General features: G+C 64.0%; 5 protein-coding genes across 7 annotated transcripts; 1 reads left to right on the forward strand and 4 right to left on the reverse strand.

Annotated features, from left to right (window-relative positions):
- Positions 1-4: 4 nt before the first annotated feature.
- NCAPH2 (non-SMC condensin II complex subunit H2) lies at positions 5-13,088 on the forward strand. 3 transcript variants are annotated; one of them, XM_074540303.1, is made up of 21 exons: positions 5-72; positions 1,481-1,727; positions 3,070-3,239; positions 4,980-5,035; positions 5,440-5,515; positions 5,607-5,678; positions 6,130-6,209; positions 7,377-7,519; positions 7,602-7,685; positions 8,587-8,684; positions 9,114-9,185; positions 9,284-9,350; positions 9,861-9,968; positions 10,179-10,232; positions 10,907-10,977; positions 11,080-11,158; positions 11,307-11,384; positions 11,492-11,535; positions 11,642-11,743; positions 12,697-12,846; positions 12,924-13,088. In XM_074540303.1, exons 3-21 carry the CDS (start codon positions 3,180-3,182, stop codon positions 13,050-13,052), a joined length of 1,623 nt encoding a protein of 540 aa, XP_074396404.1. In that variant the 5' UTR covers positions 5-72; positions 1,481-1,727; positions 3,070-3,179; the 3' UTR covers positions 13,053-13,088. The 3 variants fall into 3 exon arrangements, with proteins under 3 accessions (XP_074396404.1, XP_074396402.1, XP_074396403.1); XM_074540301.1 differs by having other exon boundaries at positions 3,138-3,239; XM_074540302.1 differs by having other exon boundaries at positions 3,138-3,239; positions 7,605-7,685.
- Positions 13,089-14,182: 1,094 nt separating this feature from the next.
- On the reverse strand, positions 14,183-15,595 carry SCO2 (synthesis of cytochrome C oxidase 2). The gene is made up of 2 exons (XM_074540306.1): positions 15,428-15,595; positions 14,183-14,979 (listed from the first exon to the last, which is right to left on the reverse strand). The coding sequence occupies exon 2, from the start codon at positions 14,969-14,971 to the stop codon at positions 14,204-14,206; it is 768 nt and encodes a 255-aa protein (XP_074396407.1). The 5' UTR covers positions 14,972-14,979; positions 15,428-15,595; the 3' UTR covers positions 14,183-14,203.
- Positions 15,596-15,730: 135 nt separating this feature from the next.
- On the reverse strand, positions 15,731-20,768 carry TYMP (thymidine phosphorylase). Its single transcript, XM_074540304.1, has 9 exons — positions 20,396-20,768; positions 19,187-19,389; positions 19,012-19,110; positions 18,394-18,523; positions 18,201-18,319; positions 17,506-17,668; positions 16,758-16,988; positions 16,081-16,221; positions 15,731-15,919 (listed from the first exon to the last, which is right to left on the reverse strand). The coding sequence occupies exons 1-9, from the start codon at positions 20,520-20,522 to the stop codon at positions 15,747-15,749; spliced, it is 1,386 nt and encodes a 461-aa protein (XP_074396405.1). The 5' UTR covers positions 20,523-20,768; the 3' UTR covers positions 15,731-15,746.
- A 417-nt stretch (positions 20,769-21,185) lies between these two features.
- On the reverse strand, positions 21,186-23,736 carry CIMAP1B (ciliary microtubule associated protein 1B). The gene is made up of 6 exons (XM_074540305.1): positions 23,397-23,736; positions 23,113-23,316; positions 22,834-22,935; positions 22,212-22,327; positions 21,759-21,896; positions 21,186-21,645 (listed from the first exon to the last, which is right to left on the reverse strand). The coding sequence occupies exons 1-6, from the start codon at positions 23,596-23,598 to the stop codon at positions 21,571-21,573; spliced, it is 837 nt and encodes a 278-aa protein (XP_074396406.1). The 5' UTR covers positions 23,599-23,736; the 3' UTR covers positions 21,186-21,570.
- A 1,276-nt stretch (positions 23,737-25,012) lies between these two features.
- Positions 25,013-27,368, reverse strand: LOC141728984 (dromaiocalcin-1-like). The gene is made up of 5 exons (XM_074540307.1): positions 27,226-27,368; positions 26,584-26,678; positions 26,333-26,515; positions 25,732-25,837; positions 25,013-25,502 (listed from the first exon to the last, which is right to left on the reverse strand). The coding sequence occupies exons 1-5, from the start codon at positions 27,290-27,292 to the stop codon at positions 25,435-25,437; spliced, it is 519 nt and encodes a 172-aa protein (XP_074396408.1). The 5' UTR covers positions 27,293-27,368; the 3' UTR covers positions 25,013-25,434.
- Positions 27,369-27,817: the final 449 nt, after the last annotated feature.

Genomic DNA, 27,817 nt, shown 5'->3' on the forward strand with positions numbered 1-27,817 from the left:
GCGCTCGGGGAGCGTCACGGAGCGCGGGAAGGACGAAAATGGCGGCGGCGATCGGGGGATGAGGAGGGGCCGGTGAGGGGCGGAGAGCGGGGACACGGCGGGATCGGGACCGGGGTGTGGATGGGGACCAGGATCGGGACCGGCATCAGGGTTTGGATGGGGACCGGGATCGGGATGGGATCGGGGTTTGGATGGGGACCGGGATCAGTTCGGGATCGAGACTGGGATTGGGATCGGGATTGGAATCACGGTCGGGATTGAAGTTTGGATGGGGACCGGGACCGGGATGGGATCGGGATCGGAATGACGATCGGGATTGAGGTTTGGGTAGGGACCGGGATCAGGGTCGGGACTGAGGTTTGAATGAGGACCGGGACCGGGACTGGGATCGGAATCACGGTCGGGATCGAGGTTTGGATGGGGACCGGGGTCAGGTCGGGATCATGGTGGAGACTGAGGTCGGGATGGGGGATTGGGATCACGGTCGAGGTTGAGAGTAGGGATTGGGATGGGAATTGGGGTCGGGGTCTGGCTGGGTATCGGGGCTGGGATCAAGATCGGAATTGAGGTTGGGGTTGGGATCGGGACCAGGGCAGAGTTAAGGATGGGAATTGGGGTCGGGGTCAGGTGAGCGTTGGGATAGGGGATGGGATTGGGGTGAGAATCAGGGTGGGGAGCGGGATCAGGGTTGGGAATGGGGTCGAGTTTGAGGTCGGAGTCAGGGTTGGGAGTGAAGTTAGGGCCAGGATCAGGTCAGGATTGGGATCATGGTCGGAGTGAGAATCAGGGCCAGGGCTGGGGTGGGGTTGGGATCAGGGTCAGGGCCAGGATCAGGTCAGGATTGGGATCTCGGTCGGAGTGAGAATCAGGGCCAGGGCTGGGATCACTGTTACAGGGCTTGCAAGGGTCATGATCAGGGTGAAGAGAGAGACGAGAATGTTGACCTCATGTTCAGAAGGTTTGATTTATTATTTTATGCTATATATTACATTAAAACTATACTAATAGGAATAGAAGGAAAAGTTCTCAGAAGTGCTAGCTAAGCTAAGAATAGAAAAGGAATGAATAACAAAGTTCTGTGTCCAGGCAGAAAGCAAGAACAGCTCTTCTGTGAGTGGTCAGTAAATCTAAACATCTACAGAAGACCAATCACATATCAACCTGTTGCATTCCACAGCAGCAGATAACCATTGTTTACATTTTGTTGCTGAGGCCACAGCTTCTCAGAAAGGGGGAAAATCCTGAAGAAAGGATTTTTCACAAAAGATGTCTGTGACAGATCAGGATCAGGTCAGGACTGGGATCACTGTCGGAATGAGAATCAGGGCCAGGGCTGGGACTGAGGTTTGGATTATGATCAGGATCAGGACTGGGATTGGGATCTGTGTGTCGGGATTGGGATTGCTGTTGGCATTGGGGTGGGCATTTTCCAGCCCAAACAATTCCCCGTTTCCTGAGCTGTGTCTCCGTTCCCACCCAGCCGAGCTGTGATTCCTGCAGAGCTTCCCCTGGCGCTGTCCCCTGCCCTGCAGCCCAGCACAGTGATTCCCTGAGGGACCCTCCTGCACAGCTGGGAGCTCCCAGGCCGTTTTTGGGGTGTCTGCAGGGGGGACCCCACCATGGAAGGGGTGGATTCCCGCTTCGTGCACCTGCTGCAGCCCATCCGGGACCTCACCAAGAACTGGGAGGTGGATGTGGCTGCCCAGCTGGAGGAGTACCTGGAGGAGGTAACGGGCTCACCCCAGAGCCCCTCGTGTCTCCTGCCCCTCCTTTTCTCCCTCCTTTTTCTTCATCTTCTTCCTTTTATCCCTCTCTTTCCCTCTTTTTTCCTCCCTATTTTTATCCCTCTTTTTCTTTTTCCCTTTTCCTCCTTTTCTCCCTATTTTTATCCCTCCTTTTCTCTCCTCTTCTTGTCTTCCTTTTCTTTATTTTATCCCTCTTATTTTCTCTCCTTTTATGTGTCCTTTTCTTCCTCTCTTTCCCCCTATTTTTATCCCTCCTTTTCACTCCTTTTTGTCTTCCTTTTCTTCATTTTATCCCTCTCCTTCTTATTTTCTCTCCTTTTATCTGTACTTTTCTTCCTTTTATTCCTCTCTTTCCCCTCTTTTTATTCCTCTTTCTGTCCCTCCTTTTCTTTCTTTTATCCCTCTCTTTCCCCCTTCTTTTCTGCTTTTTCCTCTTTTTATCCTTCTCTTTCCCCCTCCTTTTCCCTCCTTTTATTCCTCTCTTCCTCCTCTTTTTCTCCCTCTTTTTATTCCTTCTTTTCTCGCTTTTTCCTCCTTTTCTCCCTATTATCACTCTCCTTCCCCCTCCTTTTCTCCCTGTTTTTATCCCTTAGCCCTTTAGCCCTGCCAGGCTCAGCCTCTCCTCCCTGCCTGTGAGGAGTAAATTTATAAAGAATTGCCAAAACCTCACAGAAAACTCACAGTTTTACACATCTGTATGCAAACAGTAATAATAATAATAATAATAACAATAACAACAACAACAACAACAAAACAACAACAACAACAACAAAACAACAACAACAAAACAACAATAATAATAATAATAATAATAATGTGTGCTGACTTAAAGCCAAAAAATATAAATTACATTATTGGGAGAGAGATTGAACTAGAAACCCGTTTTAAAATGTGGCCTTGCAAAAGAATTTTAGAGAATTAAAATTTTAATTTAACAAATTTTGATTAAAATTTAATTTTAGAGAATCAAAACTGTGAAAGACGCACGGTAGCAAGACCACATGGAGTGAAAATAGAAGTGATCAGTGTTAGAATTAACAGCAGTATTAGGATGAACATAATTAATTATAAGTGATTAGTGTTAGAATTAACAGCAATATTAGAATTAACATAATTAATTATAAGTGGTCAGTGTTAGAGTTAACAGCAATGTTAGAATTAACATAATTAATTATAAGTGATTAGTGTTAGAATTAATAGCAATATTGCGTGGCAGAAGCTAATAGGGTGAAAAATATTTATAAGCAATTGTAACCAGAAAATAAGTTAGCTTTAATAGAACAGTGTTGAGCTTTACATCTCTTGTGTCTCACCCTTCATTGAGACTGATAACAGGATAAAACCTTTCCAAACACCTCTGTGAAAGCTAAACCCAAACCCTGCCCCTCCCAGCTGGACAAGATCTCCATTTCCTTCGACAACGGCAAAACCACCATGAACTTCATGGAGGCAGCGCTGCTGATCCAGGGCTCTGCCTGCATCTACAGCAGGAAGGTGAGATCACACCTGCCCCATCCCCATCTTATCCCATCCCCACCCATCCCCATCCCCACCCATCCCCATCCCCACCCATCCCCATCCCCACCCATCCCCATCCCCACCCATCCCCATCCCCATCCCATCCCCATCCCATCCCATCCCATCCCCATCCTCATCCCATCTCATCCCATCGTGTCCCCATCCCATTCCCATCCCATGGATCCCATCCCCATCCCCATCCCATCCCATCCCATCCCATCCCATCCCATCCCATCCCATCCCATCCCATCCCATCCCATCCCCATCCCCATCCCCCATCCCATCCCCATCCCATCCCCATCCCCCATCCCATCCCATCCCATCCCATCCCCATCCCATCCCCATCCCATCCCACCCCATCCCATCCCATCCCATCCCATCCCATCCCATCCCATCCCATCCCATCCCATCCCATCCCCATCCCATCCCCATCCCATCCCACCCCATCCCCATCTCATCCCATCCCATCCCATCCCCATCCCATCCCATCCCATCCCATCCCATCCCATCCCATCCCATCCCATCCCATCCCATCCCATCCCCATCCCATGGATCCCATCCCATCCCATCCCATGGATCCCATCCCATCCCATCCCCATCTCATCTCATCCCCATCCCATCCCCATCCCATCCCACCCCATCCCATCCCATCCCATCCCATCCCATCCCATCCCATCCCATCCCATCCCATCCCATCCCATCCCATCCCATCCCATCCCATCCCATCCCATCCCATCCCATCCCCATCCCATCCCCATCCCATCCCACCCCATCCCCATCTCATCCCATCCCATCCCATCCCCATCCCATCCCATCCCATCCCATCCCATCCCATCCCATCCCATCCCATCCCATCCCATCCCCATCCCATGGATCCCATCCCATCCCATCCCATGGATCCCATCCCATCCCATCCCCATCTCATCTCATCCCCATCCCATCCCCATCTCATCCCATCCCATCCCATCCCATCCCATCCCATCCCATCCCATCCCATCCCATCCCATCCCATCCCATCCCATCCCATCCCATCCCATCCCATCCCATCCCCATCCCATGGATCCCATCCCATCCCATCCCATGGATCCCATCCCATCCCATCCCCATCTCATCTCATCCCCATCCCATCCCCATCTCATTCCATCCCATCCCATCCCATCCCCATCCCACCCCATCCCATCCCATCCCATCCCATCCCATCCCACCCCATCCCATGGATCCCATCCCCATCCCCATCCCCATCCCCATCCCCATCCCATCCCATCCCATGACCCTGAGCCACCCCGAGTCCCTGGGGTCACCCCAGAATTCTCCCTTGGCTTCAAATCCTTAATTTCAGCTCATCCTTCTGAAATTTGATCCCTTTGTAGCTGTTGGCAGCCCCAGGGAACAGCAGGAGTTTTGCTGTTCTCCAGGGTGGGATATAAAATCCTACTTTGTCACAAAATTGTGGCATGTTGGAGCTTTTGGACCACAAAGCCCTGGCATGGTTTGGGTGGGAGGGGACCATGGGCAGGGACACCTCCCACTGTCCCAGGCTGCTCCAAATTCCAGGGATTTCCTCCAGTCTGGCCTTGGAACAGCAGAAAAAAAGGGAAAAGAGCATCAAAACCCATGGAATTGACCTCCATAATGGGAGAGAGGGGGAGTCCCTCGGGTGGAGGAGCTTTCCCAGGAGCTGCTCCCCCTTTTCCAGCCCCAGGTGCTGTTTTCCAGGTGGAACACCTGTACATACTGGTCTGCCAGACACTGGACTCCCTCTCCAGGAAAAAGTGAGTGGGATTTTCCCTTCCCAGGGGAGAATTTTCCCTTCCCAAAGGGGATTTTTTCCTGCAGAATCCCTGCCCTGATCCTGGGCCAAACCCACTCTCCCATCCCTGCCCTGGGAGGAGCATCCCAGGTTTAGGAATGCCATCACAGGGATAACACACAGAACCAGGGCTGCTTTTCCTTCTGGTTCCTGGGCATTCAGGAGTCCAGAGGAGCCTGAGGGAGCCTTTTCCAAAAGGAAAATCCCTTCGGAATGTGCTGCCAGCTCCTCTGCACTCCCACACTGACACAGATGAGAGGGAAAACCCCATTGTTTTTTGGGATTTTCCCACCTGGGGGGGGCCACAGCAGGGCTGGAGGGACCCCTGGCCCCCATTCCATGGATCCTGAGCCCGTTTTTCCCCAGGAGGGAGAAGCTGCCCTCTTCCCTGGGCCCCGACGGCCGCGATGCCGACGCCACCTTCACGGAGAGGCAGGAGGAGGTGAGGCGGGCTCTGTGCTCCCTGTCCTGCTCCAGGGGGGTCCCTCGGTGTCCCTGCCAGCTGGGGTGACACTGGGGGGGCTTTCCTGCAGTTCCTGTCCCTGGATGACATCCCAGAAACCAGCCAGGCCAGCGTGGACATGAGGAGGGATCAGCAGCCTGCCGTAAGAGGAACCCGTTCCATTTTATGCCTCCTTTTAGTTCTCCTTTCCCTTCTTTTATTCCTCTGTTTATCCCTCCTTCCTCCTTTTCTCCTTCCCTTTTTTCCTCTATTTCCTCTTTTTATCCTTCCCTTTCCCCTTCTCTTTCCCCCTCCTTTTCTCTCTCTTATCCCTGTTTTTATCCCTCCCTTTCCTCTATCCTTTTTCCTCCTTTTCTTCCTTTTATCCCTCTCTTCCCCCTCCTTGTCTCCCTTCCTTTCTCCCTCCTTTTTTCTCTCCTTTTTCCTTCTTTTCTTCCTTTTATCCCTCTTTTTATCCTTCCCTTTCTCCCTCCTTTCCTTCCTTCCATGGCACCATTTTCCCAGGTGAATCACAGGGCCATCCAGCCAGGGTGGTGGCCTTGGGGACAATGGCACCTTTCCCAGCTCTCTGCCACCTCCCTGTCCTTTCCCAGGCCGTGAACATCGTTCCCCTGACCCCGATGTCCCTGGTGCCCCCGGAAGAGGGGGAGAAGAAGGAAAATCCCCTCCTGAGGTGCCACTCCTGGGATTGTCCTGTGTCCCCTGCACTGAGTGGGATTGCCGTGTGTCCCCTCCCCTGGGTGGCATTGTCCCACATCCCCTCCCCTGCTCCAGTTCCTGGTGGCATTGTCCCGTGTCCCCTTCCCTGGTGGGATTGTCCTGTGTCTCCTCCTCTGCTCCAGTTCCTGGGTGGGATTGTCCTGTGTCCTCCTCCCCTGGGTGGGATTGTCCCATGTCCCCTCCCCTGCTTCAGTCCCTGGTGGCATTGCCCCGTGTCCCCTGCCCTGCTCAAGCCAGGATCTCTGGGTGGCATTGTCCTGTGTCCCCTCCCCTGGGTGGCATTGTCCCGTGTCCCTCCCCTGGGTGGCATTGTCCCGTGTCCCCTCCCCTGCTCCAATCCCTGGGTGGCATTGTCCCATGACCTCTCCCCTGCTTCAGTCCCTGGTGGCATTGTCCCGTGTCCCCTCCCCCGGGTGGCATTGTCCTGTGTCCCCTTCCCTGGTGGGATTGTCCTGTGTCTCCTCCTCTGCTCCAGTCCCTGGTGGCATTGCCCCGTGTCCACTCCCCTGGGTGGAATTGTCCCATGTCCCCTCCCCTGGGTGGGATTGTCCCATGTCCCCTCCCCTGCTTCAGTCCCTGGTGGCATTGCCCCGTGTCCACTCCCCTGGGTGGGATTGTCCCGTGTCCCCTGCCCTGCTCAAGCCAGGATCTCTGGGTGGCATTGTCCCGTGTCCCCTCCCCTGGGTGGCATTGTCCCGTGTCCCCTCCCCTGCTCCAATCCCTGGTGGCATTGTCCCATGTCCCCTGGGTGGCATTGTCCCATGTCCCCTCCCCTGGATGGCATTGTCCCGTGTCCCCTCCTCTGGGTGGCATTGTCACATGTCCCCTCCCCTGCTCCAGTCATGATCCCTGGGTGGCATTGTCCCATGCCCCCTCCCCTGCTCCAGTCCCTGGGTGGCATTGTCCCATGTCCCCTCCCCTGGCTGGCATTGTCCCGTGTCCCCTCCCCTGCTCCAGCTGAGTCCCTCAGCCCAAACACACGATCCCCGCTGGGATCTGGAGGAGCAGGACAATCCCTGTGCAGGATGTGTGTGGCCATCCAGGCCATTCCCGTGCTGCTGGGCTGTCCCATGGGCTGTCCCAGGGACCCTGGGGACAGTGCCGTGCCGTGTCCCCGCAGCCGGCGCGGCGAGGTGCTGGCCAGCCGCAGGGATTTCCGCATGAACACCTCCACTCCCCACTCCTCGGGCGCCTTCCTGCTGGAGCTGGCCGGGCTCTCCCCCACCCACCCGCAGCAGGAGCAGCCCCTGGGCACGGCCACAGGTACCGGGGGCTCTGGGGTGGCCCTGGCACCGTCCCTGCCACTGCCAGGGCTCACTGTCACTGTCACTGTCGCTGTCCCCAGCAGCGGCCCCGGGATCCGGCCCCGCCGAGTGTCCGAGCGCTGGCGCAGCCCTGGTGCGGGCACTGAGCTTCCGCGAGGAGGCAGGTGAGGGGTGGCACCTGCCAGGTGTCCTGGGCTCCCTCTGTCCATCCAGGGGCCTGCAGAGGAGGGTGAGGGGTGAATTCATCCCTGCCAGGAGGGGATGGTCAGGACTGGGCTCTGCTCCCAGGGAACGGGGATGGGAGGAGAGGGAACGTGTTGAAGTGAAGGGAGGGACCCACCTTTGTTGATCAGCATCGACTCCAGTTTATTGATCAAATTAGACACCTTTTATAACAGTGTTAATTCACTTCATGCATATTGCAAAATCTGAGTTCCTGATAGGCTGTAGAGAAAACTTCAGCTCCTCCTTTTGTTTACAATAGCTGAAGTTAGTTTACTGAAACCAAGATCAGTGTTCTCACCATGATATGAAAAGTTCTCAAAACCTTCATATCTGTTCCCAGACCGGCCATCTGTTTCCAGTAGCAGCCAAGGACAGAACGGTCTGAGAATCTTGTTTATATAAAAGGTGGCTGAGATCCTTAATTATTTACAGAATCAAGCCTGGGAAAGGCTGCTTTTTTCCCTTAGCTGAATACCTTCATGGCCTCTTTCTTTAAGCCATGCTTGAACCAGGCTCTCCACAGGAACGGCCTCAGGGTGGATTTTGGGGCATTTCCTCCTGGACAGGGCTGTGCAGCCCTGGCACAGGGGTGAGGTCCCTGTCCTTGGGGGGGTTTAACATCCCTGTGGATGTGGCACTTGGGGACAGGGTCAGTGGTGGCCCTGGCAGTGCTGGGAATGCTTGGATTTGGGCTCGGGGGGATTTTCCAACCCTTCCAACTGCACCATTCCCTGCTCCTGCCCTGGCAGGAGGAGCTCCTGGGGAGATTCCCTGGCAGACAGGGTGGGAATGGGGGGTCCTGAAAGCTTCTCCAGCCTCTGCCCATTCCCACCCCTCCAGGTGATGCAGGACCTGACGATGACGACGTTCCCGGGGTCTCCCTGGGGGATGACATGGAAGTGACTCCGGTCCCCAACGAACACATCGTGGCTCAGAGGGTCTGTGTGGGGCAGGGGCTTGGGGGGCTGCCTGTGCTCCTTCCCTGGATCCCTGGAGCCCCACAGCCCCTCACTCCTTCCCCAGAGCCTCGTGTTCCTTCCCTGGAGCCCCTTGTTCCTTTCCTGGAGCCCCTCACTCCTTCCCCAGACCCCTGGATCCCCCCACCCCATCCCTCACTGTCCCCCCATCCCTCACTGTCCCTCTCCGTGTCCCCCCATCCCTCACTGTCCCTCTCCGTGTCCCCCCGTCCCTCACTGTCCCTCTCCATGTCCCCCCATCCCTCACTGTCCCTCTCCATGTCCCCCCATCCCTCACTGTCCCTCTCCGTGTCCCCCTGTCCCTCACTGTCCCTCTCCGTGTCCCCCCCGTCCCTCACTGTCCCTCTCCACGTCCCCCCATCCCTCACTGTCCCTCTCCGTGTCCCCCAGAGCTTGCCCCGGACCCGGGGGTACATCCTGCGGGAGAGACTCCCCAACCAGGACCCCAAAGCCCTCAGCAAGGTAAGGGGGGGCCTGGAGCCAGGGAGATCCCAAATCCGGGCAGGATGGGACCCCTGGGATGCCCCAGAGCCCCCTGCCCATCCTCACCCCTGTGCCAGGAGGAGCCCAATCCATGGCAGAGCCTCGACCCCTTTGGAGACTCCGAGGAGAAGCCCTTCAGGAAAGGTATTTCTGGGGAAACTGGGCAGCTCCAGGGGAGCAGGGACAGCATGGCCCAGGTGGGTCATCCCTGGCCACGTGTCCCTCAGGGTCCCCAGCCCCACAGCGGCTCATTCCCAGCCCCATATCCCTCAGTATTCCCAGCTCCATGGTGGGTCCTTCCCAATCCCATGGGAGGGTTACTCCTGGCTATGTGTCCCTCAGTGTCCCCAGTCCCACAGTGGGGTATCCCTGCTCCCACAGCGGCTCATTCCCAGCCCCATATCCCTCAGTATTCCCAGCTCCATGGTGGGTCCTTTCCAGTCCCACAGGGGGTCATTCCCAGTCCCACATCCCCATCCCCATGGCAGGTCCTTCCCAGCCCCACAGTGGATCACTCCCAGCCCCACTGGACATCCTCAAGTGTCCCTGTTCCCATGCTGGGTCATTCCAGCCCCAGGACATCCAGAGGGGCCCCTTCCCCTTCCCAGCCCCTGGCGGTGGCCGCACACCCGGTGTCACCCGTGTCACCCACAGGGAGGCCCTTCCTGGTGCCACACGGCCTGGATGATGTGGTTGGAGGCAAGAGGAAGAGGAGGGGCCCGAGGAAGCCCCAGGATTTCACGAGATGGTTCTCTGCAGCCTGTGAGTGATTCCTGTGGGATTGGGATCCAAAAGGATTGAAAAATACTTAGCAGGAGGATTTAACAGCCCTGTGCACGTGGCACTTGGGGACACGAACAGGGGTGGCCTTGGCAGTGCTGGGAGGGACTTGATGGGCTCAGAGGGCTTTTCCAGCTTTGATGAATCCATGGAGTTTCCATCCAATGATTGTTCCTGATCTGCTCCCCCCAGACAACAACGTCACAGAGGGCCAGAAAACCAGGAGGAAGGGCCCCACCTTTGCAGGTGAGGGGACATGGGCAGGGACACTTTCCCTGTCCTGGGGGACACCAGGGACTGGATCCTGCAGTGGGGTAGGAGGGAGGGGAAGGACACCCCAAAACTGGGAATGGACACCAGGGACTGGAGCCTGCAGTGGGGAGGGCATGAAGGGGAACAACACCCCAAAACTGGGGGCACACCAGGGACTGGATCCTGCAATGGGGAAGACATGGAGGGGAAGGACACCCCAAAACTGGGAATGGACACCAAGGACTGGATCCTGCAATGGAGTAGGAAGGAGGGGAAGGACACCCCAAAACTGGGAATGGACACCAGGGACTGGATCCTGCAGTGGGGAAGGCACAGAGGGGAAGGACACCCCAAAACTGGGAATGGACACCAGGGACTGGATCCTGCAGTGGGGAGGGCATGGAGGGGAACAACACCCCAAAATTGGGGGCACATCAGGGATTGGATCCTGCAGTGGGGAGGGCATAGAGGGGAAGGGCACCCCAAAACTGGGGGCACACCAGGGACTGGATCCTGCAATGGAGTAGGAAGGAGGGGAAGGACACCCCAAAACTGGGGGCAGTGGACACCAGCTCCTGCAAAGGGGAAGGGCCTGGGATGCCTGGGGGGGGGTTCTGCTTTGGGGGGGCACAGAGGAGCCCCCCAAATCCCTGTTCCCAATCCTGCAGACCTGGAGGTGCTGTACTGGCGGCACTTCAAGGAGCGGCTGGCGGCGCACAGGAAGCTCCAGAGACGGGGGGTGAGTGGGGTGCGAGCTAAACTGGGGGGCTGGGGGGCTCCAGCACCCCCTTGCCGTGCTCTGGGGATGCTCAGGGGGGCTTAGGGCTGTTCCTCCCTCCAGGAGATGCTGAGGGAGCTGGAGCCGGAGCTGGAGCCAGAGCTGGAGCAGGAGCGTGGTGCTGAAAGCGAGGATGGGGCAGGTGCTGGAACCCAAACCCCCAAATCCCCCAGCCTGGGGAGCCTTTCTTTCCTTCCTGGGGGTCTGGGGGGGTCCCAGAAGGTTGGGGGGGTTTCAGGGGGCACTGAGGGGGTCTCAGGGGACACTGAGTAGTGTCCCCATCCTGGCAGATGGGGATGGTGATGATTTTGTGGAGCACGAGGACATGGAGCCTGAGGCGCCAGAGGTGCTGGAGGAAGGAAACCTGGGTGAGCTGCTGACCCTTCCCTCCCCAATTCCTTGACCCATCTGTCCCCACTCTGTCCCCTGTCCCTCGCATGGGGTGGCAGTGTGCTGTGACCCCCTTTTCCCACAGACCCCCCTGAACCTGGCTATGAGGAGCTGGTGCGCAGGAACGTGGTAGGTGCTGAACGTGGGGACCTGGAGGTGACTCCAGAGGGTCCAGGAAGTTTGGGGGTGTCCCCAGGAGGCTTGGGGGTGTCCCCATTGCTGTCCCTGTCCCCAGGAGCTGTTCATGGCCAGCTCGCAGAAGTTTGCTCAGGAGACGGAGCTGTCGCAGCGCATCCGGCAGTGGGAGGAGCGCGTGGAGCCGCTGCTGCAGGAGCAGGCACGGAGCTGGGCTGGGCTGGGGGCTCTGCCTGGGCTGGGGGGCTCTGCCTGGGCTGGGGGGCTCTGCCTGGGCTGGGGGGCTCTGCCTGGGCTGGGGGCTGGCACCCCTGAGCCCCACTGCTCACACCTGAACACCCAGCACCCACCCACTCCCTGAGCCCTCTGCCCTTCCCTGCCCACCCCTGAGCACTCCATACACACCCCAGAGCCCCCTGCCCACCCCTGAGCACCCCCCTGCCCCTCTCACTCCACCCCTAACCCTCCCTGTCCCCTCATACCTGCAGGAGTCTCATGTTCCATTCCATGTCCATGGATAGGGGCTGGCACTGACAGGTGGCACTCCTTCATCCTCACTGTGCCCCAGGAGAGCCGTGTCACCTTCCATGTCCCCTTCGTTCCTATGGGCTGGCACTGACCAGTGACACTCCCTGTCCCTTCCTGTCCCCCAGGAGAGCCGTGTCCCCTTCGATGTCCGAGCCTACGGGCTGGCACTGACCAGTGACACTCCCTGTCCCTTGCTGTCCCCCAGGAGAGCCGTGTCCCCTTCGATGTCCCCTTCGTGCCTATGGGCTGGCACTGACCAGTGGCATTCCCTGACACTCCCTGTCCCTTTGCTGTCCCCCAGAAGAGCCATGTCCCCTTCGATGTCTGTGCCTACGGGCTGGCACTGACCAGTGGCATTCCCTGACACTCCCTGTCCCCTTGCTGTCCCCCAGGAGAGCCGTGTCCCCTTCGATGTCCGTGCCTATGGGCTGGCACTGACCAGTGACACTCCCTGTCCCTTCCTGTCCCCCAGGAGAGCCGTGTCCCCTTCGATGTCCGTGCCTACGGGCTGGCACTGACCAGTGACACTCCCTGTCCCCTTGCTGTCCCCCAGGAGAGCCGTGTCCCCTTCGTGCCTACGGGCTGGCACTGACCAGTGACACTCCCTGTCCCCTTGCTGTCCCCCAGGAGAGCCGTGTCCCCTTCGATGTCCGTGCCTACGGGCTGGCACTGACCGGGCGCTGTGCGGAGCTGGGCCGGTGGCACTCTCTGGCCAGCCTGGTGGCCGGGCAGCCCCCGTTCGAGGTGTGCCGCTACCTGCTGGCCTCGCTGCAGCTGGTAAGGCTCTGGGGGCTCCCTGGGGGGGTCGCTGGCTGTGCCAGGACCCCCGGCCACCCCGTGTGTCCCCTCCCCAGGCCAACGACGCGGAGGTGGAGCTGGCGCAGGAGCCGGGGCTGGAGGAGGCGTTGGACACGGCGCGGCTGCGGCTGCTCTCGGCACGCCCGGCGCACGAGAGGTTCCAGCACTTCCAGCTGCCCTCCTAGAGGGACCCCAGACCCCAATAAACCCCCCCCCCACTTTGCTAAGGACAGGCCTCTTCCCTGGGGGGGAATGGGGGTGTAATGGGATTTGGGTGCACAGGGATTGTGGAGAGGGGCTGGGGCGCCCCTCTGCCCACCTGCTTTTTGTCTCCTCTTGGGAAGGGGTCACTTCACTCACCTGTGCAGAGCCCTCTGCCCCATGGGACACTCCTGGGGGGCTGCAGGGGTCCCTCCCTGCCATGTGACACTGCTGGGGGACAGTGGGGTCTGGTGGGGGTCCCTCCGCCTACTCACCCATGTTCTCCCCCTCACAGGACACACCTGGGGGTTCCTCCACCTGCCCACTCAAAGCCTTCCTCATCCCAGACCATTCCTGGGGACACTGGGGGCTATCAGGTGTCCATTTCTGCTATGGGACAGCCCTCAGAGGGTGTGGTCTCTGTCCCTCCCTCAGAACACACCTGGGGGACACAGGGGGCTATAAGGTGTCCTGTTCCTGCCATGTGCCACCCCTGCAGGGTGTGGTCTCTGTCCCTCCCACAGAACACACCTGGGGGACACTGGAGATGTCAGATGTCCCCCTCTATGGGACACCCCTGCAGGCTGTGGCCTCTTTCAGGGCTGTCCCTCCCACAGGACACATCTGGGGTACACAGGGGGCTGTCAGCTGTCCCTGACCCACCATGTTCCACCTCTGCAAGCTGTGGGCTCTGTCCCCACCATGGGACACATCTGGGGGCTGTCAGCTCTCCCCTCTACCATGTCACACCCCTGAAGGGTGTGGGCTCTGTCAGGGCTGTTCCCCTGATGGGACACACCTGGGGGACACTGGGGGCTGTCAGCTGTCCTCCATGTGCCACCCCTGTAGGCTCTCGGGGCTCTGTCCCCCCATGGGACACACCTGGGGATGTCAGTGTTTCTGTGTGCCACCCCTGCAGGCTCTCAGGGCTCTGTCCCCCCATGGGACACACCTAGGGGACACTGGGGATGTCAGTGTTTCTGTGTGCCACCCCTGCAGGCTCTCGGGGCTCTGTCCCCCCATGGGACACACCTAGGGGACACTGGAGGCTGCCAGCTGTCCCTTTCCCCTGCCGTGTGCCACCCCACCCCCCAAATCACGACAGACCCCACTCTTTGGGGGGGGTCACGGCCGTTTATTGCCCATCCGCGGGGGGCAGCGGCTCGTAGGCGTCCATGTGTCCCCTGACGCTCCGCGCCACCTCCTCGGCCGTGCGGGAGCGCCCGTAGCAGTCCCGGAAAACGCCGTCGGGATCCACGAGGAACGTGAGCACCGAGTGATCCACCACGTAGTCCCCGTCGGCGTCGCGGGGCCCGGCGCTCACGTAGACGCGGAAGGCGCTGGCGGCGGCCCGCACCTGCTCGGGGGTGCCGGTGAGGCCCAGCAGGCGCGGGTGGAAGTCCCGCAGGTACCGCTCCAGCGCCGCCGCGTCGTCGCGCTCGGGATCCACGGTGACAAAGAGCGGCTGCAGCGGCGGCAGCGCCGGGTCGCGCTCCAGCAGCTCCACGGCGCGGCTCAGCTTCTCCAGCTCCTCGGGACACACGTCCGGGCAGTGCGTGAAGCCGAAGTAGAGCAGCACCCAGCGACCCAGGAAATCCGCCTTGCTCCGCGCCGCGCCCGCCGTGTCCCGCAGCTGGAAGTCGCCCTGGCCCAGCGCCAGGCGGCGGAGCTGCTGCAGGCGGCGGGAGCGCTGCTGCCGCTCCTTCTCGTGCCGCACGTACAGCCAGCCCGCCGCCGCCGCGCCCGCCACCGCGCCCGCCACGCACAGCCGCTGCCACAGCGGGAGCAGCGGGGCGCCCGGGGGCACGGCCAGGCGGCGCCGGGGCTGGCACCGCGCTGGGCACGGCCCGGGGGGGCACAGCCGCGGGCACAGCTGCGGGATGGGGCGAAGGGACCGCAGCATCGCTGGGGCTGTGGGGAGGGCGAGGGGGGGTCAGGGGGTGGGAGTTGCCCCGGCGTTCCCCCTCCCCGTGGTGGGTTTTGATCTCAGTCCTGTGCCCCAAGTGCTCTCTGGCCTCTCATTCCCACCCTGCCTGATGCTCTTGGACCCCAACGCTGTTCCCCAAATGTCCCCTAACCAATACACGGCTGGTCTCGGAGCCCCCAGTCTGTTCCCCAAATGCCCCCTGACTCCTCATCCCACCCCTCCTGCTGCCCTTGGACCCCAATTCTGCCCCCATAATACCCCCTGCGCCCCGTTCCCTGCTGCTCTTTCCCCCCAGACCAAATCCCCGCTGACCCCGTCCCTGTCCCTGCTACTCCCGGACCCCGCTCTGCCCCTCAAACGCGCCCCGGCCCCTCATTCCCCGCTCCCGGTGCCCTCATTCCCTCCACCCGCCGTGTGCAGTCGCTCGCCGACCTTTGGGGCCTCCGCCCGCTCCCCGGCGCGCCGTCCACCGCCGGTGCCGGCGGAACCGGAAATACAGGGAGGGGGCGGGACCACGGTGGGAAAGGGCGGGACCACGGCTAAATGGGGCGTGGTCTGTAGAGTGCGCTTACAATGTGGGCGGGGCGTGATCAAAACAAGAGGGGCGTGGTCAATGTGAGGGGCGTGGCCGGGCCCTCGTGCACTCTCCCCTTTCACCACAAGGTGGCGCCACCGCCCCGCGCCGCAGCCCTCAGACTCGGCGCCGGGGGCGAGAATCGCGACATGGCCCCGGCATCGCGATCATCGCGGTTTATTGCGAGTCCCGGCACGGCCCGGGCAGGGCTCCCGAGGGCACGATGGTCTCGGCCACCAGCGGCGGCGGGTCCCGGGGGGGCTGCGGGCCGAGGCACAGCGCGTCCTGCAGCTCGCGCCGGCCCTCAGGGTCCAGGGTGCCCTCATGGTGCACCCGCAGCCAGGGCTCGCCTGAGGGAGGGGACCGGAGAGGTTATCGGGGGCTCTGATCCCCCCATATTCCCCCCTCAACCGAGATTCACCCCCAGCCAGGGCTCGCCTGAGGGAAGGGGGCAGGGGGATACCCATGGGGCACACGGAGGCTATGGGGGGTTTTGGGGAGCCCCCCTCACCTGCCCGCAGGTGCTGCCCGGTGCCCACCAGCAGCTCGGCGCCCACGCGGGGGTTCACGGGGTCCCCGGCCCGCGAGCGGCCCGCGCCCAGGCGGTGCAGGACCCGCGCCAGGGGCAGCGCCCGCACCTGCTGCACCCAGCCTGGGGAAAAAGGGGGTCAGGGACAGGGGGGGACAGGGACATGGGGATGTCAGGGACATGGAGGGGACAGGGACATTGGGGAAGGACAGGGACATGGGGATGTCAGGGACATGGAGGGGACAGGGACATTAGGGAAGGACAGGGACATGGGGATGTCAGGAACATGGTGGGGAACAGGGACATGATGGGGACATCCCAGCCCAGGTGGGTCAGGATATGGGCATCCCTCAGGGATCAGGGACAGCCCAGGGATGGGGGACAGGGGGCACAGGTGAGGACCCCCAGAACACGGGGAACCAAGGACCCTCAAGGGGAAGGGGGGTTTGGGGACCCCCAAGCACAGAGGATGGGGGGCAAGGGATTGCAGGTGAGGACTCTCAGGGTGGGGGGAACAATCCAGGGGAGTCTTGAGCATCCTGGGCAGGAGCAAAGGGATGGCGATGGATAGGGGCAGTGGGAATAGGGGGACCCTCAGCCCCCCGGAGGGGCACGGGGTGAGGGGAAGGTGCAGGATTTGGGTTGGGGTCCCCTCTGACCTTCCTGCGGCGCGGGCAGCTCCTCGCACACCTTGGCCTCGCCCAGGAGCTGGCGGCGCTGCGAGGGGGTCCCGGCACAGAGGCCCCGGGCGGTGTCGGGGGGCACCCCCTGCGCCCCCAGCATGGCCTCGAACGTGCCCAGGGCCGAGCCATCGTCCAGAGCCCGGGCCAGGCGCTCACGGCCCTGCTCGGCCCCCGCGGCCATCCCGCACTGCCACAGCAGCACCCCGCCTGCAGCACCCCAAACGGGACAGGGCTGGGACCCCCACAGGGACCCCAAACACCGCCCCACAGCCCCCTGCTCCATCTGCACTGCCACAGCAGCGCCCCAAACGGGACAGGGCTGGGACCCCCACAGGGACCCCAAACACTGCCCCACAGCCCCCTGCTCCATCTGCACTGCCACAGCAGCACCCCAAACGGGACAGGGCTGGGACCCCCACAGGGACCCCCACTCCTGGGGAGCCCCAAACCCTGCCCCACTGCCCCTCTGCACCCCCAGCCCTGCTTGGGACAGGGAGGAGGGGCGGGGGCCAGGGAGAGGGACAGGGACCCCATGAGGGGGCAGAGAGTGTGAGGGGGACCCCAGGATTGGGACTGGACACAGGACCCGTGTCTGCAGACCCTGGCCCCCCTGTGTCCCCCCCTGTGTTCCCCCCCGTGTCCCGCACTGACCCAGGGCCGTGACCAGGTGTCGCAGGCCGCTCCCTCCCGTGTCCCCCCGTGTCCCCCCGTGTCCCGCACTGACCCAGGGCCGTGACCAGGTGTCGCAGGTCGGGGGGGCCGCCCCCCTCCAGGCACTGCAGCGCCTCCAGCACCTCCAGCGCGTTGCCCACGGCGCGGCCCAGCGGCTGCTCCATGCGGCTCAGCAGCGCCGCCGTGCGGATGCCCAGGTGGGTGCCCACCTCCACCTGCGGGGACACCCAGGGGGGACAGGGGGAAAGGACAGGGACAGCGGGCGGGGATAGGGATGGACAGGGACAGGGAGAACAGGCGGGGACAGTGGGCAGGGACGGACAGGGCAGGGACGAGCACACGTGGGGCAGGGACGGGGATAGGGAACAAGCAGGGATAAGGACAGGAGCAGGGACAGGCAGGGTCAGTGGGAAGAACAGACAGGGACAAGGGACAGCAGGCAGGGACACTGGGCAGGGACAGAGAGAGGACAGGGACAGGGACAGGCAGGGGCAGTGGGAAGGAGAACAGACGGGGACAAGGGACAGCAGACAGGGAGTGTGGGCAGGGATGGGACACGTGGGGACACGGACAGCCAGGGGCAGGGACAGCGGGCAGGGTCAGGAGCAGGAGCAAGGACAGGAACAGCGGGCAGGGACAGGAGCAGGGACAGCGGGAGCGGACGGCGGGCACAGAGGACAGTGACACTGGGAGCGGACGGCGGGCAGGGCAGCCGGGCAGGGGTCCCGGGGGTCCCCAAGGTCTCACCAGGCTCCGCGCCAGCTCCCGCGCGCTCTCCTGGGTGCGGTACAGCGCCGCCTCGCCGAACTTGACATCGAGCACCAGCGCCGAGAGCCGCTCCGCCGCCTTCTTGCTGAGGATGGAGGCTGGGCCGGGCGGACCGGGGGGTCACCGCCTGCCTGCGCCCCTCCCGCGCGTCCCCGCGTCCCCGTGCCCGTACCGGTGATGAGGGGCAGGCTGTCCACCGTGGCCGTGACGTCGCGCAGCCCGTAGAGCACCCGGTCGGCGGGCACCAGCTCCGCGCTCTGCCCCACGATGCAGCAGCCCACCCGCGCCAGGATGTGCTGCATCTGCCGGAGCCGTGTCCCGGTGGGACCCCACGGACACCCCACGGACACCATACTGACACCCCATGAACACCTCATGGGCACCCACACAACCCACGGGCACCCCACGGACCCCGCATGGACACCCCATGGACAGACCACTGACACCCCATGGACACCCCACGGACACCCTATGGACTCCTCATGGACACCCCACGGACACCCACACACCCCACGGGCACCCCAAGGGCGCTCCCCATCTTCTCCTGCCCCTTTTGGGACCCCGTGAGAACCCACAGCCCGCTGGCACCTGTACGCCATCAGTACCCCATGGCATCCACCCCCATGGACACCCCACTGTCACCCCCCACCCCATGGACACCCCCCGGCTGCCCCAGAGGGACCCCATCATCTCCCCCCACCCCTCTGGAGCCCCCCCGAGCCCGGTTCCTGCAGGGTGTGAGGGTGCCCGTGGTGTCCCCGTCCCTCAGCCATCACCCCCCGTCTGTCACCTCCTCGGGGCTCTGGGACACCTGGAATCCGGGAATGGCCTCCAGCTTGTCCAGGGTGCCCCCGGTGTGGCCCAGCCCGCGCCCGCTGATCATGGGCACCTGGGGAGGGGCACGGGTGGGCACAGGTGGGGCTCGGGGACCCCCCGTGCCCGCCCCATCCCCGGCTCCCCCTCACCTTGCAGCCGCAGGCGGCCAGCGCGGGGGCCAGGGCCAGGCTGACCTTGTCCCCAACGCCACCGGTCGAGTGCTTGTCCACCAGCAGCCCGTGCCAGGCGGGCGGCCAGGCCAGCGTCCGGCCAGAGCTGCCCATGGCCCGGGTCAGGGCCAGCGTCTCACCCGCGTCCATGCCCCGCAGCCGGATGGCCATCAGCATGGCCCCTGCGGTGACAGCGGCCGGCCGCATGTCACCTCCCTGGCCCCTTCCTTGTGCCCAACCCGACCCGTGCCCACAGCCAGATGCCATCTGCGTGGCACCCGGGGGCACCGCAGTGCCCTCCCCAGGACCCCCACCCATCCACACCCTCTGGCCGTGACCCCCTGCCACGTCCTGGGGTCCCCCTCTTGTCCTCCCATGGTGGTCCCCAGGCCGTGTCCCCTGCCCAGGACCCCCCGGCACATCCCGGGGTTTGTTTCCCTTTGCTGTCCCTCCCTCTGCTGGGACCGCCCTCTGCCCCGGTGTCCCCCGTGTCCGTGTCACTCCCCTGTGTCCGTGTCGCTCCCCCGTGTCCGTGTCACTCCCCTGTGTCTGTGTCGCTCCCCCGTGCCCGTGTCACTCCCCTGTGCCCGTGTCACACCCCCGTGTCCGTGTCACTCCCCCGTGTCCGTGTCGCTCCCCTGTGTCCGTGTCACTCCCCCGTGTCCGTGTCACTCCCTTGTGTCCGCGTCGCTCCCCTGTGTCCCTGTCGCTCCCCTGTGTCCGTGTCACTCCCCTGTGCCCGTGTCACTCCTGTGTCCGTGTCACTCCCCCGTGCCCGTGTCACTCCCCCCTGTCCGTGTCACACCCCCGTGTCCGTGTCTCTCCCGTGCCCGTGTCGCTCCCCTGTGCCCGTGTCACTCCCTTGTGCCCGTGTCGCTCCCTTGTGTCCGTGTCGCTCCCTTGTGTCCGTGTCACTCCCCTGTGCCCGTGTCACTCCCCTGTGCCCGTGTCACTCCCCCGTGTCCGTGTCGCTCCCCTGTGCCCGTGTCGCTCCCCCGTGTCCGTGTCACTCCCCTGTGCCCGTGTCACTCCCCTGTGCCCGTGTCACTCCCCTGTGCCCGTGTCGCTCCCCCGGCCGTGTCCCCCCGGCTCTGCCCGCCCTCCCCACCCCGTTCCCATCCCATCGGCGCATCCCCGGCCGTGTCCCCCTCCCGCCCCCGGTGTGTCCCGCGTCCCTCCCGCCCGCACCGATCTGTCCCTGCTGCGCGGTGCCCTCGGTGACGCCGCGCACGAAGCTCCGGATCTCGGCGTCCTCCAGGCGCTCCCCGTCCCGCTTCTTGCGGATCAGGGTGGGGAGAGGGCTCGGGGCGTCCATCCCTGTCCCGGACAGCTGGCACCCCGCTTTGGGACAGCTGGCACAGGGATGTGGCAGCGGTCACAGCCCCAAGTGGCACCGGTGGCACCGGAGCCCTCACGGTCGCACCCCGAAGTGGCACCGGTGGCACCGGAACCCGCAGGGCCGCGCCCCGGTTGCTCAGCGCCGCCAGCCCGAGCCCGCGGGGCCGCTCCTGCCCCGGCGCTGCCGGGACCTGCCCGGTGCTGCCCGGCTGGCCCCGTGCCCGGCCCGGCCCCGTGACCGCTGCCCGCGGGCGGCCAGGCGGCTCCGGCCGTGGACTCTGAGCCCGGGACAACGAGCGGGGCACGGGAGAGGCCGCGGCGGGGGGCGGCACGGGGGCGGCAGGGGGGAGACACGGGGGATGGCACGGGGGGTGGCACGGGGATGGCACGGGGGCGGCAGGGCGGTGACACGGGGGTGACACGGGGGTGACACTGGGGTGACACGGGGGTGGCACGGGGGGTGACATGGGGGGTGACACGGGGGTGACACGGGGGTGGCACGGGGGGTGACACGGGGGGCGGCAGGGAGGTGGCATGGGGGTGACACGGGGGTGGCACGGGGGCGGCACGGGGGGTGACACGGGGGGTGACACGAGGGTGGCACGGGGGCGGCCCCCGGGTCCCTCATTCGCCCCGAACACTCGCAGGTGATGCCCTGCCAGGGATCCCCCCCCATCCCACAGACCCCGCAGAGTGGGGGGACCCCTCAAGGCGCGGCGCTGGTGCACGCCCCCTCCCCGTTCGGTGTCCCCAGAGCCCCCCATGCCCTGAGGTCCTGGGTGGGATGGGACTGGAGCGGGGAGGGGGTCGGTAGCCCATTCCTCACCCCGGCACCTCCCGCCCCACCACGGGTTCCCTCTCCGTGGTTTAGCCGGGGTCTGCCTCGGGATGGGCCAAGCGCGGCTTTGGGGGAGCCCCGGCCCCCGTGCGACGCAGCGGGACAGAAGGAGAGCGAGCGAGCGAGCGAGTGCTGCTGCGGTTCGTGTTTGTCACACGCTGGCGGCGTCACCCGCGTCCCCGCTCTCCTACAGCTGCAAGTCCATCACGGGGACCACGGACTCCGAGTGGCGCACGCCGAAGGTCTGTCCTTGTTTGCGGTCCTGCGGGAGGACGGAGGCGGTGTGAGGGTGAGGGGCCGTGGCTCCCTGTCCCTGTGTCCCTGTGTCCCTGTGTCCCTGTGTCCCTGTGTCGCTGTGTCCCCGTCCCCGCTCACCGGTTTGGGGTAGTAGTCGCTGGGGCTGGGCGTGTTGGAGGCCAGGCGGGAGGGGGTCCGCCCCGCTATGGTGCAGCGGGGAGCCCGCTCCATGTACAGGTTGGTGTCCACGATGCAGTAAGTGTTGGGTCCTGGGGTCTGCGGGGACAGGGGCGGGGGGCGTCACCCCCTGGACACCCCACACCCTCGGTACCAGCAGCCCCTGCACCCCACACTCAGCCCCCCGCAGTCGTGGCACCCCAGACTCCCTGGTACCCCAACCCCGCGGACCCCTGGCACCCCACAATCCTGGTACCCCAACCCTCCGGAACCCTGATACCCCAGATCCCAGCCCTCCCGCACCCCAATCCCCTGGGACCCCGATACCCCAGATCCCAGTTCCCTGGCCCCCCAGTCCCTTTGCACCTGATCCCCCAGCCCCCCCCCCAGCCCCCCCGGTCCCCCCAGCCCCACGTTTTTATCGTCCTCGAAGATGCTGCGGCCTCGCCCTGCCATGGTGTACTGGGGGGTCGATGTCTTGTCCACCAGGCGGGGGCCCACCACGGGTGGCAGCTGGTAGGTGGCAGGGCCTGGGGAGGGGACACGGCTCAGGGGGACACGGCTTGGGGGGGAAGGCTCAGCCCCGGGGCGCTGGGCGGGTCAGAGCAACCGGGGCATGTTGGGGAGCCCAGTCTGGCCCAGGGGGATGGGGGATCCCAGCCCGAGGAGGGGGAGATGGGGGTCCCGGCCCAGAGGAGATTAGGGGGTCCCAGTCCAGTCCAACCCAGGGGAATGATGGGGATCTCAGCCCAGGTGGGGTGTTGGAGGTCCCAACTCAGCCCCAGGGAGATGACCGGGTCCCAGCCCCACACAGGGGAATGATGGGGGTCCCAGCCCAGCCCCACATAGGGGGAATAATGGGGATCCCAGCCCAGATGGGTGTTGGAGGTCCCAGCCCAGCCCCAAGGGTGTGACGGGTCCCGCACAGGGGAATGATGGGGAACCCAGCCCATATGGAAGGTTGGAGGTCCCAGCCCGAGGGGTGTGACGGGGTCCCAGCCCCGGGGGTCCCCTCCCGGCCCCCTCTCTGTCTCACCTGGCGTCTGCTGGGGTTTGTCCGGGCGGGTGCGGGACCGCACGGAGCAGGCGGGGGCCGAGGGCAGGGTCACCCTGGTTGCCTGCTCCGGGGAATAATAGGCTGCAAGGGGCGAGCGGGGTCAGCGCCGTGAGCTGCGGGCACCGCGCGGGGCTCCGGCCGCCGGGGCTGCGGCCACTCACTCACTACTCACTCACTACTCACTCAGTCACTCGCTCCTCACCACACACTCACTCACTACTCACTCACTACTCACTCACTCACTCGCTCCTCACTCACCGGGCCCGGGGGTGTCGCTGGCCCGGCGCTCCCGGGGCCGGCCGCCCATGGTGAAGGCGGGGCCGCGCTCGGGGCCGCGGGCGGTGCAGCCGGCGGGCACCAGGTACTGGGGGCCGGGGGAGCGCTGCTCCTCGGGGCCCTCCAGCCTCATCCCGAAGCTGTAGGCGGGGGCGCGGCGGCCGGAGGGGTCGCGCTGGTCTTTGCCTGGGGGCGGGCAGGGGCTCGGTGGGACTCGGCGCCCCCGTCCCCCCCGTCCCCCGCGGGCCCCGCGGCCCCGCACTCACCGATGCCGCCGGGGACGCCGTACTTGGGCCCGGGGCTGCCGTACACGGCCGAGGTGGGTCCCCGGGGCCGGTGCGGTCTCCAGGGGCCCACCCAGCCGTGGTTCCGCATGGGGGGTTCTGCTGGGGGCGCCTCGGGCTCGGGCTCGGGGGGAGACGCGGGTGCCCCCAGCGCGGCCCGGGGCGAGCGCAGCGGCGCCGGCATGCGGGCACGGCCGTGTTGGTGGCGGCGGCGCCCTGGTGACAAAGTGACTCTGCGGGGCCGCGGGCGGCGGCGGCCGGGGGGTGGCCGTGGTGTCACAACGGCCCCGAGGTTCCAGCCCTTGTCCCCTCCGCGCCCAGCGCCCCCGCGGTGACAACGGTGACAGCGGCGGGAAGGAACGCGGGGAGCCCCGTGGGTACATCCCGATGGGTGCACCCCAAAAATACACCCCATGGATTGAGCCCCAGAACCCGCATTCATACACCCCAAAGGGTACACCCCACTGATAGACCCCCCAAATACACCCCATGTGTACATCCCAATGGGTACACCCCAAAATACACCCCATGGATAAAGCTTTGCACCCCCATGGGTACATCCCGATGGGTACACCCCAAAAATACACCCCGTGGATAAAGCTTGGCACTCCAATGGATACATCCCAATGGGTGCACCCCAAAGTACACTCCATGGGTACATCCCAATGGGTGCACCCCAAAAATACACCTGATGGATACATCCCAATGGATGCACCCCAAAAATACACCTCATAGATACATCCCGATGAGTGCACCCCAAAAATACACCTCATGGATACATCCCAATGGATGCACCCCAAAAATACACTTCATAGATACATCCCGATGAGTGCACCCCAAAAATACACCCCGTGGATTGACCCCTGGCACCCCCATGGATACATCCCAATGGGTACATCCCAATGGGTGCACCCCAAAAATGCACCCCATGGATACATCCCAATGGGTGCACTCCAAAAATACACCCCGTGGATAAACCCTGGCACCCCCTTGGATACATCCCAATGGGTGCACCCCAAAAATACACCGCACGGATGCCCCCCTCAGACCCTATATCTGAGCCCCAAAATTCCGAATATGAGCCCCTTGGACCCCGTGGAGAGGCAGGAGGGACATGGAGACACAGGAACACAAGGACAGGGGGACAGGAGGGGACATGGAAGGGGACAGGGGAACATGGAAACTTGGATGTGAATGACACATGGGGGACATGGGGACATATGGGGGACATGGGAAGAGCACGGGGACACGGAGAGGGTAAAGGGGGGACAGGGGGACAGGGGGGACGCAGGGGATGTGGGGACATGGGAATATGGGGGACACAGGCGGACAGGGGGACATGAGGACACGGGGGGACATGGGAACACAGGAACTGGCTGAGACCCCCAGGGGCTGCCTTGGGGACACCCCTTCCCTTGGGGACACCTCTGGTTGTGCCCCACATCCACCCCCCATGGGGAACTGAGGGTCCCCGTCCCCCATTGGTGTCACCCGTGGGGTGCAGACACAGCAAAGGGACACGGGGACATCGCGGTGCTTCCGTCACTTTATTGGGGGGTCTCGGTGTAGGGGGGGCTGGGTTTGTGGGGTGGGGGTGATCCGGGGGTTGGGGGGTGCAGAGGGGGGCAGGGGGTGGGATTGGGGTGCAGGGTGTGGGATTGGGGTGCAGGGTTTGGGATGGGGACAGAGGTCCAGAGTTTGGGGGTTGGGGTTCAGGGGTGGTCAAGGGGCTGGAGCTTGGGGGGCAGGACACAGGGTTTGGGGGGCAGAGTGTGGGGCAGGGGTGTGGGGTGTTGGGGGCAGGAGGTGGGGTGTTGGGGGCAGGGATTGGGGTCTGGGACGGGGTTTGGGGCAGGGATTGGGGTCTGGGATGGGGTTTGGGGGCAGGGATTGGGGTCTGGGACAGGTTTGGGGCAGGGATTGGGGTCTGGGACAGGATTTGGGGGCAGGATGCAGGGTGGGGGTCAGGCCCCACAGTCGGGGGGCTGCTCGGGGTGGGGGCCGCGGGCCCCTGGCCCCTCTAGGCCGGGTATTTGCAGATGAAGGGTTTGCGCTCCCCACAGGCCTCGCCCTCCCAGGCCATGAACCCTGCGGGGACACGAGCCAGGGCTGGGGCGGGGGACAAGGGGGACACGGGGGACCCTCTGACAGCCCCGGAGCCCCCTGGCCACCCCGTGACCCCCCCGTCCCTCCCTGACCCTCCCTGTCCCCCCTGCCCCCCAACCCTTGGGTCCCCTCACCAGCTGAGTCCTCCCGTGCGCCACAGGGCTGTGCCCAGCCCACTGTCCCCAGCCCGTTGTCCCCAGTGTCCCCTCACCTGCCGAGTCCTCCATGGCGATGCAGGGATGTCCCTTGGGGCCATCGTCCCCCTCCCAGGCCCAGTAGTGGCGCGGGGACCCGTCAGCCCAGAGCCAGCCCTGGCGCTGTGACAGGGACACAGGGACACAGGGACACAGGTGGGACAGGGGACAGAGGGCACAGGGACACAGGGGGACAGGGACACAGGGGCACAGGGGGACAAGAGGACAGGGGCATAGGGGCACAGAGGCACACAGGTGGGACAGGGGGACAGCACAGAGGGACAAGGGGACACACAAGCAGACAGGTAGCGCTGCACAGAGGGCTCAGGACACCAGGATGGCACATAAAGGTGTGGCAGGGCGGGCTCGGGGCAGGTTTGGGCACAGCGAGCACAGCCAGGGGACACCAGGGGACACCGGGGTGGCACATCAGGGTGTGGCAAGGCAGGGTCGGGGCAGGTTTGGGCACAGCCAGGGGACACCAGGGGACACCGGGGTGGCACATCAGGGTGTGGCAAGGCAGGGTTGGGCACAGTCAGGGGACACCAGGGGACACCGGGGTGGCACATCGGGTGTGGCACAGAGGCGCAGACAGGCACGGCGCACTCAGGCACGCACCCGCCGGTGCAGGCCGATCCAGACGCTCTCCTCCTTGTCCCTGTCCCTGTCCCTGTCCTTGTCGCCCTCCTCATCGTCCTCTCCGCGCCGCGGCCGCCGCGCCAGGAAGGCGGCGAGCGCCCGGTGCTCCTCGGGGCTGTGCAGCGACGCCAGGTGCGCCCCGCGGGTGGCCTGGCACCACGCCTGGGGACACAGGCACCTGCAGCGCGCTCCTGGGGACCCCCGGAGCCCCCCGTGCCCCCCGGACCCACCTCAGCCCTCCGCCAGCTCAGCTGCTGCCCGAAGTAGCCGTAGCAGTGTCCCTCGAAGGACAGCCAGCCGCGGGGACACCGAGTGGCCTCGGCCCCTGCGGGGACAGCGGGGTCACTGGCACAGCCCCCCGAACCCAGCTGGGGCGGCTTTGGGGGGTCACGGCAGCTCCGGCCCTGTTTGGGGGCTGAGGTTGGGGGAAAGGGAAGCAGGGGGCGGGCAGGAGGGGCTTTGGGGGGCTCAGAGTGTGGGTAGGGGGGCTGTGTGAAATTTGGGGGTCTCAGGGTGTGAGTGGGGGACCTGTGTGAAATTTGGGGGTCTCAGGGTGTGAGTGGGGGGGCTGTGTGAAATTTGGGGGTCTCAGGCGCAGTTTGGAGGGTTAGGGGGCAGTGGGGGTGTCTCAGGGTGTGGGCAGGAGGGGCTCGGGGTGCAGGGGGTGTTTCGGGGTGCAGTTTGGTGGACTAGGGCGCAGTTTGGGGCTCTCGGTGCAGGGAGGGTGTCAAGGTGCAGTTTGGAGGATCAGGGCGCAGTTTGGGGTCTCAGATTGCAGTTTGGGGTCTCAGGGTGCAGTTGGGGGTCTCAGGGCACAGTTGGGGGTCTCAGGGCGCAGTTTGGGGTCTCAGGGCGCAGTTTTGGGGTCTCACCCGGCAGGGAGGGGGGCAGCATCAGGCACCCCAGCAGGCAGAGCCCCAGGAATGTGGCGGGACCCATCCTCAGCCTTCCTGCGATGGGCGGGGGCTGCAGGGCTGGGGGTGCAGCAGCCCCAGCACCCACCCCCACCCCAGCACCCACTCGATCACCTCCCCCAGCACATTCACCCCAGCACCCCCAGGTGGCCCCGGCACCTCCAGCCCCCTGACACCAGCGGGACCCCTCCCCAGCACCCTCAGGACCCCCCAAGCATCCCCAGGACTGTCTCCATCATCCCCAGGACCCCTCCCCAGTACCCTCAGGATCCCCCCAGCACACCCAGCACCCCCGGGACTCTCTCCATCGCCCCGAGAACATCTCACCAACACCCCTAGACCCCTCCCCAGCACCACCAAGACCCCTCCCCAGCACTCCCAGGCCTCCCCAGGACCCCTCCCCAGCACTCCCAGGACCCCTCCAGCACACCCAACACCCCCAGGACCCTCCCCAACACTCCCAGGACCCTCCCCAGCACCCCCAGGACCCCTCCCCAACACCCCCCCAGCATCCCCGGCACCTGGCAGCTCCCGCAGCTCCGGGCGGACA

This window comes from Zonotrichia albicollis, chromosome 4 (genome assembly GCF_047830755.1).
Source record: "Zonotrichia albicollis isolate bZonAlb1 chromosome 4, bZonAlb1.hap1, whole genome shotgun sequence".
NCBI lineage: Eukaryota > Metazoa > Chordata > Aves > Passeriformes > Passerellidae > Zonotrichia > Zonotrichia albicollis.